Consider the following 16281-nt stretch of genomic DNA (forward strand, 5'->3'; position numbering starts at 1 on the left):
GAATGAGCCCAAGTAGGAGAGTCTGGTGGAACACTGGAAACACTGCTGCGAGCGGCACCATATAAATAAGAAATGAAACAGCATGGCCATTGATTTCCCATCAATATATGAGCCACTCTGGTCTACTTCTAGAACTGCTCCAAACAATCAATCCTCTTGCACCCTCAGGCACCGTCACTCTGTACAACTTCCTGCCATCTCATCATTCAAAATCATAGTATTGTGTTGAAATCCTACATTATATGGTATTTTGTTCTCATGTTTTATTGCATGGACATTCAATATGATTTCTGATTCTGCATCGTCTTCTCCTAATTTTGCATATTCAACATTGCATTACCCCCTGTGTCTTTTCTTCCAAATTCCTCTGAATTCTATTAGGATTCTGTCTACATTCACTTTTCCAGTGTCCAATCCTTCCACAACAGTGACATTCTGTATTTTGTTTCAGCATTTCAACATTCACATTCATCCCATGTCCTCTATCTCCTTGTATCACTTGATTCATCTCATTCGTTCCATTTTGCACAGAAGTCATATTTGAACCAATTTTATTCCGCGACCTTCTCTCAAACTGTTTTGTTTGAGCGATAATCATCTTCTCCTTTAGTTTCCTATCCTTTATTTTAAATAGTCACTACTATTTTTTTCCAACATCAAAATCTCATCAAGGCCTTTTGTTTGGCAACCTAATTTACTCTGTTGAATATGATTACGTATATCTGATCTCAATCCATTCATGAAAGTGGAAACAAAACCACTAACTCCTTCTTTGTTTGCATTCATAACTCCGCTATGCTCTCATAATATCAATATATTGACTCCTTAGGTTCCTGTGTTGTTCTCAAAATAGTCTCTTAATTTATATTCCTTTCTGAAATTCACTTTTTCAAATACTCAGTTACAGCCTTGTATTTGTCAGCTATTGCCTCTGCTGAAATTTTATTTGGGCCAAGTATAGCTGGTGCTTGTTTTGGCCATCTCACTACTGCATTACACTCTAACCATAGATCTCCCATGGATCTCCAGGGACCACAATCTCAAACAACATATTTAAATCAGTTCACAACCGTGGCAAAATGTGTGTTAACTTATGTATTTACCATAGCACTTTGCTGGGTCTTCTAACAATTTTGGAATATTATGCGTAAAAGCATATCAATCAGCCCATGTCCAAGGAATATGCACCAAATTCCCTTCATGTACTTCCCTTAAAGGGTATTCTGCCGCTGACTTTGTCCCTACTTCTGAATCACTCTCAATGTTTCTAGCCTTTCCCTCAATTCCTTTTCTTTTCTTTTAATTTGCCGCTCCTTTATTTCACTTCTCTTAATATTTCTTCAAGTCACTCCAGTCTTGGGTTTTCTCAATTAGTTCTCTAATATGGGCTCGTAAATTAATCCGATCCATTTTCTTGTCCTTCACATGTGGCAAATCCATTTAATAATCTTCTTTCACATTTTTCATTTTACTAATGTCAACTTCAAATTCATCAGCTAATTCTTCCAATTTATCATGTGTTTCATCATTAGCACATCTGGCTACTTTTTAAAAAAAATCAGCATTGGAAGTCATTAGTCTGTTGAAGTCTATGTACCCTTGAAGCATAGTACAAAATTCTATTTTTAAAATGCCAATGCTAATTTCTTTAGGTGGTGGTTCTACTACAACTGTTCATTCAAGAATAACTTGTGTCTGATTGCCTAATACCCAGCTCTCACTTGGGCTAGGCACTGCCATAGTCACAGCAACTTATGACAGAGCACTTGGGACAATTCCAGTGGGAGTTTGCCTTAGATGTATCACCTCCTGCAACCTTATCAACCCCTACAGAAGTCTAGATTGCTTCTGCTGTTCCATCAGTATACAAAGGAGGTCTTGTAGTTAATAATTCACTTATGATTTTGCCATTATTGGACTCTTTACTTTCCTTTCTTTTTATCCTGCTCCTTTCCATTAATTATAGCAGGAAATATTTTACACATTCAAACATATCTTCGATGAAATCCTTTTCTTGATGATGTAGTTTATTTTCTAGCCAAGCCCCGAATGACTTCCTTAAGTCTTTCTCATTCTCAGTTATCAGTTATTTATTAGTCCCCTAAATTATGTAGCTCTAGGCATTGGCTCTATATCACACATTGTTTAGCTTTTTAATATTGCCCTCCATGGGAAATTATATTTATTAAATTGTTCCTGTAGGATCTTGTGAGCACCTATTAGCTTCCCTTAGATCTCGTAGCCATTTATTACTTACATTTTGGTAACATTTGGGGGAGGCCTCCTCTTTCACCGACAAATGTTAGCTGACACCTGGCCAGGCTCTTTTCTTTGTTCCTCTTGACAGGCAGTCTCCAAACCCAGTGGGTGGTGGGGGGGTGGGGGAGCTTCTCCCACAACTGGTTTGAAGTGACCACAGAGGAGGGGTTGTTCATTTAAATGGCCCTTTAAATTCCCTGGTCCAGATGGATACCCAGCAAGCTTCTATAAATGGTTTTGTCACATCCTGGCCCCTATGCTTACAAGACTGTTTAATTGCTTTGAGGGCCCTGGTTCAGCCCCCCAAAAAACTGCTAGCTGCGTCCATCGTAGTGATCCCTCACCAGGGAAAGATAGGCAACTATGTACCTCTTATCGCCCTATATCACTGCTCAATGTGGACATCAAACTCTTTACAAGTATCCTGGCGAAATGGTTGGGTCCCCTGATGCCGAGCATCATTGACCCTGACCAGGCAGGATTTATCCAGTACAGGCAGAGCAGTGATAAAAACAAAATGAATTTTGCATCTAACTGGCAAGGTTTACCAAACAGATATGGAGGCCCACCTCCTAAAGGCCGATGCTGAAAAGGCATTCAACCGCGTACATTGGTAATTCATGGAACAGTCCCTTGCCCACTTCGGTATAGGTGACCGATTTCAGGCCTGGGTGGTAAGCTGCTATAATACCCCCATGGCCACTGTTAGAGTGAACAGCATTTCTTCATCCCCCTTTCCTGTAGGTAGAAGTAGCAGGCAGGGCTGCCCTCAGTCACCTCTCCTATTTGCTTTATATGTGGAGCCCCTGGGCCAGCGGATCAGGGACAATCCGAAGATCACCGGTATCCTCTTCGGTGGAGAGAGCAACTCAGTCAGCCTATACGCGGACGACATCCTGGCCTCATTAGGTGAGCCAGATATATCACTCAAAGCTTTTCTTGAGGGGTTGTCTACATTTGGCTTAGCATCCGGGTTCCGAATAAATGCCTGCAAATCCCAAGCCCTTGCATTATCGACCAAGCATGAGAGCATATCCTTGATAAAAGCTTGTTTTTCAGTGCGGGGGGTAACACAGTCACTGCCCTTCTTGGGGATTCAACTCGCCCCTTCGGTCTCACAAACCATCACAATAAACTACAACAACATACTCTGCCAAATTAGAGAGAATCTAAGCAGCTGGAAACGTCACCACCTCTCACTACTTGGCCGCATTGCCACCATTGAAATGTCAATCCTACCTAAGATCTTATATCTCTTCCAGACACTGCTGGTCTCCCCCCCACAGAGGGAAGCTTACTACTATGCAGAGAGAACTGGACCAATTTGTGTGACTAGGGACCGACCACGCATGAGAAAGGAATTCAGCTATATAGGTCCAAATCAAGGGGAATTGGGAATACCAAATCTGCAGCTGTACTTTCTGGTGACACATAGTGTAGTGGAGTAGAGAGGAATCCGAAAAGCACTGGTTATTCCAGGGAAGGGCGATTGCGAGGCTCCGCCTCTGGAAGATACTGTTCCTTAAGAGATTGGATAGGCCACAAGGCCTCCAAAAGTCCCCCATCACTAAGACGGTCATTAAGGTGTGGGACTACGTAGCATGCCAAAGGGAGCTCACCACATTTCCTTCCCCCATGACACCTCTGTTTGAGAATGGAGATTTCACTCCGGGCCTACAATGGGGAGCGTTTGCAGCTTGGCATCGGACACCATGCGGCGGCTCAGGCCATATTTTGATGAAGAGGGAATCTTCTCCTTCTCACAATTGCGTCAATAATATAATCTGCCTGAGTCTGAAAGGCTTCGCTATCTTCAGGTGCGACACTGGCTGCTACATCCTTCTAATCTCCCCACAGTTAGCAGAAGACTTACCATATGCGAGAAGTGGCTGGTTACAAAAACCACAGATAAACAATTGATTTCCGAACTCTATGTATTATTGTGCCAACCTGCCTCTTCACAGCCTACACCCAGTCAACGATGCTGGACAAAGGAACTTAGGAGAGAGCTATCTCCTAAAGAGTGGGGAGAGATTTATTATAGAGCACGACACACAGCCCGAAATACATCTAGTATAGAGGCAGCCACTAAGATAGCCACCTATTGGTACCTGACCCCAGTACACACTTCTCCACAGCAGACACACCCTACGTCTTATTAATGAGTACTGGAGGGAAAGAGGGGTTTTCAGTTAGTTCTCAGGTATTTTCTATTTTTACTTAAAACCCACATGAGTGCTGCGACGCTCATGGCTGTGATTCGTATGTGCATAAAGAGTAATGAGCAAGGCCGTATATACGATGTACTTTAATGTTCTTGATACATGTGAATAAAAGAGTTAAACCATAAACTATGACTTTACCATTGAAGAGGATTCTAAATTACAATTAATTGGAGTCTAAACATGGCATTTCTACCTGCTCCCAATCAAACGTTAGTATTTACTAAATGTGATAATGTAACCCAATGTTATCATGTAATAGAATTAGGCCAAAAGGTAGCAAAAAACTAATTTAGGAGTTTATCACTACCAGGACATGTAAAAAATTAAAAACACATGTCCTACTTTCTGAAAAACAGTTCACCCTGCTCTAAATCTTTTTAGGGTCAACCTTAGGGGGGATTTATATGTATTAAAAATGAAAGTTTAGACCTGGCAAAAATGTTTCTTTTACCAGGTAGAATTAACAGTTTAAAACTGCACTACAGGCTGCAATGGCAGGCCTGACACATGTTTTAAAGTGCTACTATCACAATGTGTGCTGCAGGCCTACAAGTATTAATTACTTTGCAAGCCTTGAGTACATGCAGTACAACTTTCATAGGGACTTACGAGTAAATTAAATATAGCAATCAGGTGTTAGCCAATTTGTTCCTGTTTTGAAGGGAAGAGCCCATGCACTTTTAGGACTGCGCTACAGGCTGCAATGGCAGGCCTCCGACATGATTTAAAGTGCTACTTTAGTGGGTTTCACAATGAGTGCTGCAGACCTACAAGTAATAATTAATTTACAGGGCTTGAGTACCCGCAGTACCCTTTTACTGCGTACTTAAAAGTAAATAAATGTGCCAATCAGGTGTAGGTCAAGTTTTGAAGGGAAGAGCACATGCACTCTTAGAATTGGTTAGAAGTGATAAAGTGCACAAAGTCCTAATGCAAACAAAAATTAAATATGGAACATTTGAGAGGTGAAGGCAAAACGTTTTGGGTTGGATCTAACACTGGTAACTGGTTTGGGCTGACTCACTAGGAAAGGTTTTGCTCTCTGTGTAATTTTGGGGTGGGAGACTTTGATGATCATGTTCTATTTATATGTCCATGTGTTGAAGCAACAGGTACCAGTGTAACATAATGTTAATTAATTAACATGAAAACATCAAAAGAGGCTTTGAATTTTGCCACCGGCTGTGACAGGCTGTCATATCAACTTGTTACCATTTTGTATTTTATTGAGCTAAATGCATGGGTTTTGTTGGCATTCTAAGGAAGCTGCTATGAAAACGAATCAATACATTTACATTTTAAGTGCTACTGTGTCTTTAAAGTGCGCCAATACATGTGCAGCTGCTAGGATTTGACTATATATGTCAGGACATGACTAGGGAGCTGCTTAGCGCACGACCTGCACTGGAGATTACAAAGGAAGAGGGCTTCTGAACTGTTAACACAAACTATCCTGTCCATGCAAAAAGGTCCCGCTTCATAGAGGGCCCTCTATAGAGATGGGAGGATCATCACCCATACATCTGCCGCCCCAACTCCCCTCAGCTAAGCTTGCCAGGAGGTGTTTTCATTGCACAATCCAATAGGGTTCATGCAAGGTCAAGCAGGGAAATGCGTCCATTACTTACTGATAATGGCATTACTCCTAGTCCTACTCCCTCGCCTTTTGGGAGGTAGGGAGGCAATACACTTGATCACATCCGTCCTCGAGGCTAGAGAGAGGAATGTATTCAGTACAGTAGCACCCTCGAGGGGCATGAGTGGTGGTGTGCAATACAGCCATGGACAACTAGGACCATGTTATCTCATGCGGGTTCAGCTCCACGGTTTGAGTAGTTGCCGATCTCCGACTCCTCACACAGTTAGGGAGCAAATAGTCCCAAATACACAACGGGAACATAAAAGCCAGGCCTGCTTAAGCCAGATACAAATGTACTATATATATTTATTGTAGTAAAACACAGTTTGTGGTAGAACTCTGAGTATCCATTATATCGGTTGTATTTGGCACTGCACTTGAAGGCAATAAATACTTTGTCTGCCTCTTTGCAGAGAGTTTGGTGCGCCGCCTACTTGCAACTATGGTGACATCCTTGTACAATCAATGGCACTTTGTAGCTTGCAAAGTTTGTGAAAGACAGAGAAAAACATGAGGTGTTAACACTGCACATTATTTGGCATATTTTTACTTCAATGTATCCTGAAACTGAATAGGAAGCTTGAGATTTAAGATTAAGATTTCAACATAGCATCACACGGGCTTAGAAAACTGAGCTAAGCCTCAGGATCTGGAATATCCTCCCGTGCCTCCTCCACAGGTGTGTTCTCCTCTTCAGGTAACTTTTCAGCCTCGCTGCTGTGGGGCTCTGTCGTATCTGCAACGACAAAAGCAGACAATGTTCAGGTGAAGGTCAGACGTCTGCAAATAAGAGCCAGCAAACCCCTTGGTTTCAAATATTCAACGTGAAACGAAAGAATATTAACAGAATATTGGATTTGAGCTTCCATTCTCTCATCCAGACTCAACTAATGGGTTTACTGGGGGATGTCACACCTCAAAAGCAAAAGGTGAATCAATTCATCTTCGGAAAAAGCAGTTACATCGTTAAAACCTAGAAAACAGCCCACACCTCAATTCATAGTTAAAAACACGCATTCGAATACTCTTATGTGAGGGAGGACACGTGGCATGGGAAACACAACTGGGTGTCAAATGTCACACGTTTGTAACAAGTGGGTTATTTCTCTGGGAAGGAATACTTAAGCAAACAGTGCAACAAACAGAATACGAAGGTGACATCACACTAAAGTTAGTGATGCCTAAGGAACAGCTTCATCGTTTACAGCTGATTATGCCAGGGAGGGAAGATCTCGTGAACACAAATAGTTCATTGTCATAACAAGCTTTAAAACCAAAACAAAAATAATATAGTTTTAGAAACACACCCATCAACGGTCGATGGACAGACCTGCTGCTCAATAACTCCATCGTTATGAATCATGTGAAAAGAAAATGGGCAATTTAATTATCACTATAAAAACATGCTTTTGCCCATACCGTAACTACATCTACCAAGAGCCTTCTCTGTTTTCGCATTTAGAAAACTGTAGAAGTTTCCTGAATAAATGCATTTGATGTGCAATGAAGGTAAGAGGCCTTCCTCTAAAGCACAGCATCTCCATCAGAATATAGGTCGAATATACGTCATAAATATTCGCAGGTACTATCAAGGCGAGCACCTGCTTACACCAATCAACATTTTAACATAACAACTGACAGGAAGAGAAACCATGCTTTACCTGCTTTTCAATCTAAAATATTATTTTGTCGTGTAGTTCCCACTAATCCGTAGGACCTGCACGTTTGTTTAATAACAAACTTTGGGTGAGGTGCCTAGACTGATTCCAGGCACCCCCATATGATATGGTGGTCTAGAGACTAGATAGCTCACAGTGCCACCATAAGCTCCCCTAACCCTACCAGGAGCTAATGGTTTCTGTCAACCACTGAACATGACGACCCTGACCCCTCAGGGATTGTGGTAGCAGATCAGAACCTTCCGCTCAGTCACTCTGCTTCCTTGTGCTCAAAGAAATATACAGAGAATACACAGTGGGACGTTTTCAATATGTTTATTGAACGAACATTATTCTTGTATAGAATACATTTGTTGCGATAATCAGTAGACAGAAGCAGATGAAAGTGATTACAAGCACCAAAAGAGTGAATAGTAGATATAGTTCTACAGTGGTGCTAAAACAGTGTACATATGCAGGCATATAAACAAGGCAGTAATCAGGCGTACTCCTACCTTGCAAACCCTACTCTAAGTGTACCTGGAGTGTGTGTAGGTGTGAAGCCAAGAATACCCCAAAGGGACGATTCAATCCCATTACCTGGTGGGAGAGGATGTAGGAGCCCGTCTTGGTCACAAACTGGACACCCCCTCACAGAGATGTCAGAATGCTGTGTGGTGAAGTCTCAGCATGCACTGCAGAGACCCTTGGTGTCATGTGAAGTGCCTCCTCTGCTAATCTTTTGGGATGTTCTTTATAAGGGAAAGCAGCATTGTGATGTGCGTATACATTAGTGATGTGATGGATATGTAGATAGCCCTATCGCCCCGTGGATGAAGATAGAACGATATTTGTACATAGTGAATAGAAGGGCCTTGTACATGATGTTCGCGGCATTGTGATAATGTGCGAAGCTAGATGTGTAAACAAAGTAGTTTCAGAGAAATTAATCCAACTTTGCAGTGCAGGCAAATATGTACAATAGGTCACGGCAGAAATGTAATTTGTGAACAATAGGACAATGTAAGAAATGAGCAGCTTTGCTACGTGGGTCTATCCAGGGCACATAACAATTTCACGGGAAACGTTGATAAAGTAACAGTAATGCCTTGATAAACAAGCATTGGGAAATGAAATAGGTTTTGTCTATGAAAGATCTGTTGGGTTGGTCAATGTTTTCAGACATGTTTGGGATGTGTTTTTATGCAGAATGTTTCCACATGCCTGTGTTTTTCCATTTGTTTTGTGACTGTATATACACATGTGTGTGCTTTATGGTATATTGTGAGGATCTGCTGTGTCCCTGTAAGTAGCTATGGGTTCTGTATGCTTGGATGTTTCTATGTGGTAGGCACCTGTATGTATCTGTGTTTATCTGTGCACATTCATGTCCATGTGTTTTTTTATGTGGCTGTGTGTCAATGTTTGGTGAGTGTGTGTTTGTGTGGTATGGGATATGTCTATATGGTATGGGACGTTTCTGTGTCTGCCGCCAAACCCACAATAAGAATAGAATATGTGATGGAATGTGTAAAAATATCACAGAAATTTTAAAACCAATAGTAAGTAATGGGCAGCTCTAAGGCCTTTTTGTTTTTATTTTTTCATTAACAAAGGTGCAGATGTACAACTGTTTTTGTGGTAGCAAAGGGGAATTTGGCCCTTTTGTGACCGCAAACAACGTCTGGCCAATGTACTAACCCTATTTGGCAAGTCGCTAACCAATTAGCGACTCACAAAATATGGTTAGCGACTCGCTAGTAGGAAGGGGCGTGCCAAGGACGTCCCTTCCTAATGGTGAGTCTGAGGAAATATGAATTTTTATGATCAATTGTGTCCCCTATCTTCGACCCCAACGGCTCCATGTACGTGCTACAAGTACATGTATGTTCCCTCCACTTCCAGCTATGAAGACGCAAATACATTTGCGTCCAATGTTAACATGTCCTCTTTCAGATCCACCATGAATGGGTCGAATATTCCGTTCCTAAGTATGCCTTGCCACCGTCTTTATATGGTGCACCTTTCACGTTTTTCAGCTCTGGCGAGTTAGGCCCTGAATTCTGCCATCAAGCCTTTTCCTGCCTTCTGCCTCTGAATGCTCCAGCCTGGACCTGCATCTGTATCCATGACCTTTGTCTTACTCCCTGCGCGGCTAACGGTGCCTGGCTCGGCCTGTTGCCTGCCAAGACTGTATTTTGCCTTCAAGTTATCTGCTCCGCTCCTCGAAAAATACATTCCTGTCTAGTAGTTTAGGTAAACATCCTTCCAGCTGCAGAGCAAAGGGCCCGGCCTCACTGTCTCCGTGCAAGTAATTCATAGCTCCTGTTACCATGGTAGGCCCATGCCCCCTCGCATCTCATGTAGACACGTAGACGCTTATACACGCACTAGCAGTCAGTATAGAATAGCCTCTGCCCGAGAGACCTTTCCTTCCAGATAATACAGTTCCTTAAGCACAAGATATTAGATACGATTTGGGATTAGGTTGTTCTGACATCCCAGACTTCTGTCTCCTCATGTAGGGCTAAATGTCAAGTCCCCTTCACCCTCCAGTTACACGTCAATCACACGTCATGCTGCTGCGCGCGCATCTCTGCCATGTATTTCTGCTGACATTGCAGGATTCTCTTATGGATCCACCCACCTGTGACATCCTCATAATGACGTTTCTAGTACACGCCCTTATGCACGCCTATTGTAACGCCTTTTTCATTACGTATGTGTATTCTTATCTCTCCTCTCAGCTGTTACGCCTTCTGCATCTGCCTTTACTGTAATGCATTGACTATATATATGATAACCTGTCAATAAAGTATGGTCTATCCCTTCCCGAACCTTCGTGGTGACGGAATCCGATTGCCTGGTTCGAACCAATTCCTTTTTAAGGAATAAAACCCCTTTTAAAACCTCAAATATCACGGATTCTGCCTCTTATTTATTCTGAGTTATTCTTATTGAACTTTACCGCATAAATTAAGTATAGGTAATTTAAATTTACCACAAAATTGGCGCCCGAACAGGGACCCCTCCCCCACCCCACGCGCCGGAGGTGCGTTGCAGGCCCGGTCCCCTGCCACAGCCGGACGGACAACTACGCGTACCCGCAGGATTTCCTGTACCTCCCTCAGGCCAACGGAGGTGACTGAGGCTGCGATCAACACCCAGACGAGGCGGTGAGGAGTGCGGAGGATCCCGACCAGAGCCTAGCTGAGAGAGCAAGATCCGAGGTATACAGAGGCCCACCAGGTTCCGAAGTTCCGAAGTACCTACGTCACGAGTCGAGTCGAGTCCAGTCCGGTCCAGTCCAGTCCAGAGTTTCCGAGGCCTTCCGTTCCGTGCTTCCCGGTGAGTACCATTGCTGGGGACGCATCTAGACGTGCGCATTAATTTGTGCCGGTCAAGACGGGTTTGGGTACACAGACCCGGTCTGCACTGTTTTAGCGGTGTATCTGTACTGTTTAGCAGTACATCCAGTATTATGCAGTTAGCTAGTTTTATTCTAATTATCGTTGTTCGTTTTAAAATGTTTTAATGTGTTTTAAATGTCGTGGTATGAATGATTGTTCGATCTTCATTACTGTGTTTATTGTATTAATTGTGTTCAAGTCCGAGTAAGAATCAAGTAGCAAGGTTTAAGATGCCGTTATTCTCCAAATTAAGACAGATAAAAACTAGAAAAGGGATACTCGAGGAAGCCGTTCCCATTCCACCTAGGGACACTCCAGGGTACTTTATGTACCATAAACATGGCCTAGATGCCGTATTATATCTCGATTTGTGGGTGGACTACACCAAGGAGTTAGCAGAGAATCAGAGATGGCCCGCTGCTGGGACATGGGATGCAGATTGCATCATGAGAGTAGAAGAAGCATTATGGAAAAAGAAAGCCAGACAGTCACAGAAAGATGCTATTGAATTATGGCGTAAAGAATCGCATAGACGCACAGAGAAAGCGCTCAGAAAAGAAGAGAAAAGTAGGGAGGATTCAGACAAAGCCCGAGAAAACGTATTAGTTGAGGAAGGTATCCGAGTACAAGCAGAACAAGTAGACAGACAACGAAACACTCTTATGAATGGTATGTATCCTCTTCTGGCCGAGGGTTTACCTAAGGCCACCCTGGAAGTACCAAAAGATCTGCCACCTCCATTGCTTCCGACTAAATTGCACCACAAGACCGCAAAGGACATTTTCCTTTCTTCCTATTTAGACGATGCAGCCCCCGAATATGTTAATGTTCCGCCGCCACGCACACCACCTGCTAACGGCGCTCGACCCCGAGATAATCTGCCCCCACCTCTGCAGCAACATACTCCTCCTCCCGTTCCAAACCTTCCGCCTGTTCCTCCACTCCTTCCTGCACCTATTCTCCCTACCTTACACCCAACAAATCCTTTTGGACCTGGCACCTCAGGAGGTACGACAGGAGGTTTTCATACGCCACCACCAACACATCGATTGACTTATAGGGATTTAGCACACCAACGTACACCTCAAACAGCGAATTACGACATACTTAATGAGCCTCTTACAGACTGTAGATATGATCCAGTACCCGGTAAAGACGACAGAATGATGCTATCATCAGTACGTCTACGACGAGTTGCGAACTATTTAATGATACTACCAGGAATGATTGATCATCTAGACAAAATATATCACTTTGTCCAAACAGGGCAAGGTCCTGAAAGTATTGGCGAGGCCATGGCATACCAGAAAGTGGACACGCAAAAACTGTTGTTACGCTTCATCATAAACTGCTTGATAAGAAACAGAGATAGGCCTGGTGTAGACCCGGAAGAAATGAAAGCACTTAACAAATGGGGTCAGAATATAGCAGACGGAAAACATGATAAACAGAATAGTATAGAAAATATGTACCGAAGGATCCGAAAAACAGTAGAACAAATACATGAAAGAGAACAGCCTGAAAGAGAAATAGATGCAGATAAGACTGAATCCTCGGAGGAGGAGGAACAACCAGAAACGACAACAGGACAATTACAATTACCAGCTAGAGAAATGATAGCTTATGTAGGTAAGGGAAGATCTTTTAATAATTCAATGCGTCCGATACGTCCAGAAAGTAAGAGAATTTTTCAAGCAGCCATGTCAAATCCAAAGACCCCTGAACACTTATTTCAGGCTACTGATAAAATACTTCAAGAACGAATGGGGTACCATGTACTCGATTCTATGGATGAACAAGAATTAGCCAGGTCAGCAGTACAATGGGCTGACAGTTCTGATAAATATAGTGATGACGCGCTAGCACACACGTTTTTGAATCTTTCACCAGACGAACAGCGTTTAGCTGGTATGTACATGATACAACACCTCCTTATATTGTATAAAAGCCAACACTCCGATCCTGGTCCCCTACCTGATATACTGATAGAACTACTCATGAAGAAATGGAGAGGTCTAGGTACCGATCTAATTAAAGTAATTCTAGAACATCGGCACAGATACAGTGCCTTCCTGTGTCCACAGCTTGATCCAGCTCCCTCCATGGAAAGAAAAATGTATTACATAGACAGACAGAATCCCTTACGCGAAGTGCACCCAGTTAAAAATGATGATAATACTTTCAGACGCGTGTTTGTGTACACGCCCATAACTAAAATAGAACTATTGGAAATGAAAAAATTAGTGCCCAGCCATGACAAAGATCCAGCAGGTTTTCACCGTGAAATAAAAGACATGTTACTCATGGGTGATTATACCTATCCTGACATTATGAAAATATTAAAAGTATTATTGCCTGCCGTTATTTACGAGAAACTCAAAGAAAAAGAATGGGAGGTGGGAGAGCAAAAGATTGATTGGGCTGCATTAGAAAACAAAGAAAATACCCGAACTCCAGGCCTAGGGCTTGGGGACAAAACTAAAGCGTTACCAGGATTGTTAGTACAAGTATTGCCACGTTTATTAACTACGAAAAAGGAAGACTGGGGTGCAATCTCAGCCTGCAAACAGAAACCCGATGAAGACACTAGTGATTTTTATTCCCGATTTGAAAAATGTTTTGGTATTAATAGCGGCCTGAAAGCAAGTAGCGATTCATATCCACATCTTTTTGTAACAAAATTAGTCGAGAATTCCCTGCCCCAGGTTAAGAACAGAGTATTGAAAGTCGAGAGCACTTGGCAAGCTAATACCCCTTCACAAATGTTACAAATGTTACAGTACCACCAGAATAGAATTAGAGAAGAACAAGAACACGAACAAAGACGTATGAAAGACACGAAAATGAAAATGCTCGTTGCTCAGTCAGTTCCAGCTGACGGTCATAAAAAGGGTGCGACACAGTCCAGTAATTCAGCGGCTCCTGTTAAAGGGACATGCAACTATTGTAAACAGCCAGGTCATTATATAAACGATTGTGCAGTTCTGAAACACAATATCTCTACGGGTAAAACCAAGGAGAGACCGCGTCCACCTAGACAGGATCAGATCCAACCACAAGTACCTCAGAATGTACAGCCTATGCAAGCTTCACAACAGACCGTAGCAGTACCACAGCCACAGCCTATTGCCGCAACACAAAACACGACACAACAGATGTACCAGTATGCACAAAATGACTATCCCGATTATCAGCGATACACATGAAACAGCCTAGAGAGGGAGGTTGGCTTGCCTCTTATTGCGGTTCCTGTAGATCAAGAGGGTCCTTATGTACATAGTCAAGTATTAGGGAAAGACAGAAAGTTTTTAATTGATACAGGGGCAAGCAGAACAACTATAAGTCACGACGAGGTTCCAGGGGCACAAGATATCTCTTCATTATTGACAGCTATTGATTCAGAAGCAACGTTCTTTACTGTAATTGACCTCAAGAACGCCTTCTTTAGCGTCCCAATCGACCCGGAAAGCCAATATTTGTTCGGATTCTGTTTAAATGGACGAAGCTTCAAATTTGCACGCGCACCTCAAGGAATCACAGAAAGCCCCAGCATCTATAGCCAAGCACTGAAAAGACAACTTGACAGTATCCACATGCCTGTTAACACTGCCCTGCTTCAGTATGTCGATGATCTGCTGATCACCGCCCGTAGCGAGCCCGAATGTGAAAAAGCATCACTGACGGTTTTACATTTTCTGGCCGAGAAGGGGCACAAGGTGTCCCCTTCGAAGCTGCAATTCTGTGTTCAGCAAGTTGTGTACCTTGGGCACTTGCTGTCCAAAGGGGGGAGACAGCTCACACCTGACCGCATCCAGTTAATTGTAAACATGTCACCACCCAAGACACAAAAGGAGGTGCGGGCCTTCATAGGCCTCACTTCGTACTGTAGACAATGGATTCCCCAATATGCATTTCTAGCAAAGCCACTCATTCAGTTGACAACCCAGGAGGCAGCGACATCGACTGTCCTCCCTTGGACTCAGGAACATACACAAGCTTTTGAAGACTTAAAGAAAGCCTTATGTCAAGCACCTGTTTTAGCGACACCATGTTACAGTAAGCCTTTTACACTTTTTGTCACAGAACGCGAAGGTACTGCCTTGTCAGTACTCACTCAGGAACAAGCAGGTTCACACAAACCGTGTGCTTACTTTTCTAGCACATTAGATCCAGTAGCCCAGGCTCTGCCTGTGTGCTTGAAATCAGTCGCAGCGACAGCTTTAGCGATCAGACAAAGCGATTCCATAGTATTAGGACATCAATTGACAGTGCAAGTTCCACATTCCGTGGAAGTTCTTTTAAACCGAACACAGACCCAGCACTTGACTATAGCACGACTGACAGGTTATGAATTGACATTGTTTCAGCCACACATAGAAATCAGACGCTGTAGTACATTAAATCCTGCCACACTTTTGCCATTAAGTGGAACAGACCCATTGGCACATGATTGTATTGAAGTCATTACTATTACGACGAAACCCAGACAAGACTTGACAGACATTCCATTACCAGATCCAGACCTGACACTTTATGTGGATGGTTCATGCATGAGAACAAGTACAGGAGAGTTAGTGGCCGCTTACGCAGTCACGACAGACACCGAAGTTATTGAAACGAATTGTATTGACACCTTGTCAGCTCAAGCAGCAGAGCTCATCGCTCTGACACAAGCCTGTATTCAAGCCAAAAATAAGAGAGTTAACATATACACAGATTCACGTTATGCATTCGGAGTTGTACACGACTTCGGAGTCCTCTGGCGAGAGAGAGGTTATTTAACTTCTCACGGTGCCAGCATTCAACACGGTCCCCTCATTCAAGCTCTGTTAGATGCAATACATCTGCCTACTGCGATATCTATCATGAAGTGCAAGGCCCATACAAAAGTCACCGATATCATTTCCCAGGGTAACGACCTGGCAGACCGAACAGCTAAGCAAACAGCTCAGAATCGGACTCATGCAACTGACTTGACAAAGACAATAGTTCCGACATCGACACACAGCATGACAGTTAGGGATCCCGCCCTTGATGTAATTGACATACAGACACATGCTACACCAGAGGAAATCAAGAAATGGACTGAA

General features: G+C 43.0%; 1 protein-coding gene across 2 annotated transcripts in view; it reads right to left on the bottom strand.

Moving 5' to 3' along the window:
• Positions 1–4596: 4596 nt before the first annotated feature.
• The window catches only part of TTC29 (tetratricopeptide repeat domain 29), a 1075828-nt gene continuing 1064143 nt past the window's right edge, over positions 4597–16281 (bottom strand). For both annotated transcript variants that reach the window (XM_085643268.1, XM_085643267.1), the window contains one exon: positions 4597–6859. In XM_085643268.1, coding sequence (XP_085499394.1) covers positions 6759–6859 — 101 coding nt within the window. In that variant the 3' untranslated portion in view covers positions 4597–6758. The remainder of the gene's footprint in view (positions 6860–16281) is intronic.

The sequence above is a fragment of the Triturus cristatus genome, chromosome 2_2, assembly GCF_964204655.1.
Source record: "Triturus cristatus chromosome 2_2, aTriCri1.1, whole genome shotgun sequence".
Taxonomy (NCBI): domain Eukaryota; kingdom Metazoa; phylum Chordata; class Amphibia; order Caudata; family Salamandridae; genus Triturus; species Triturus cristatus.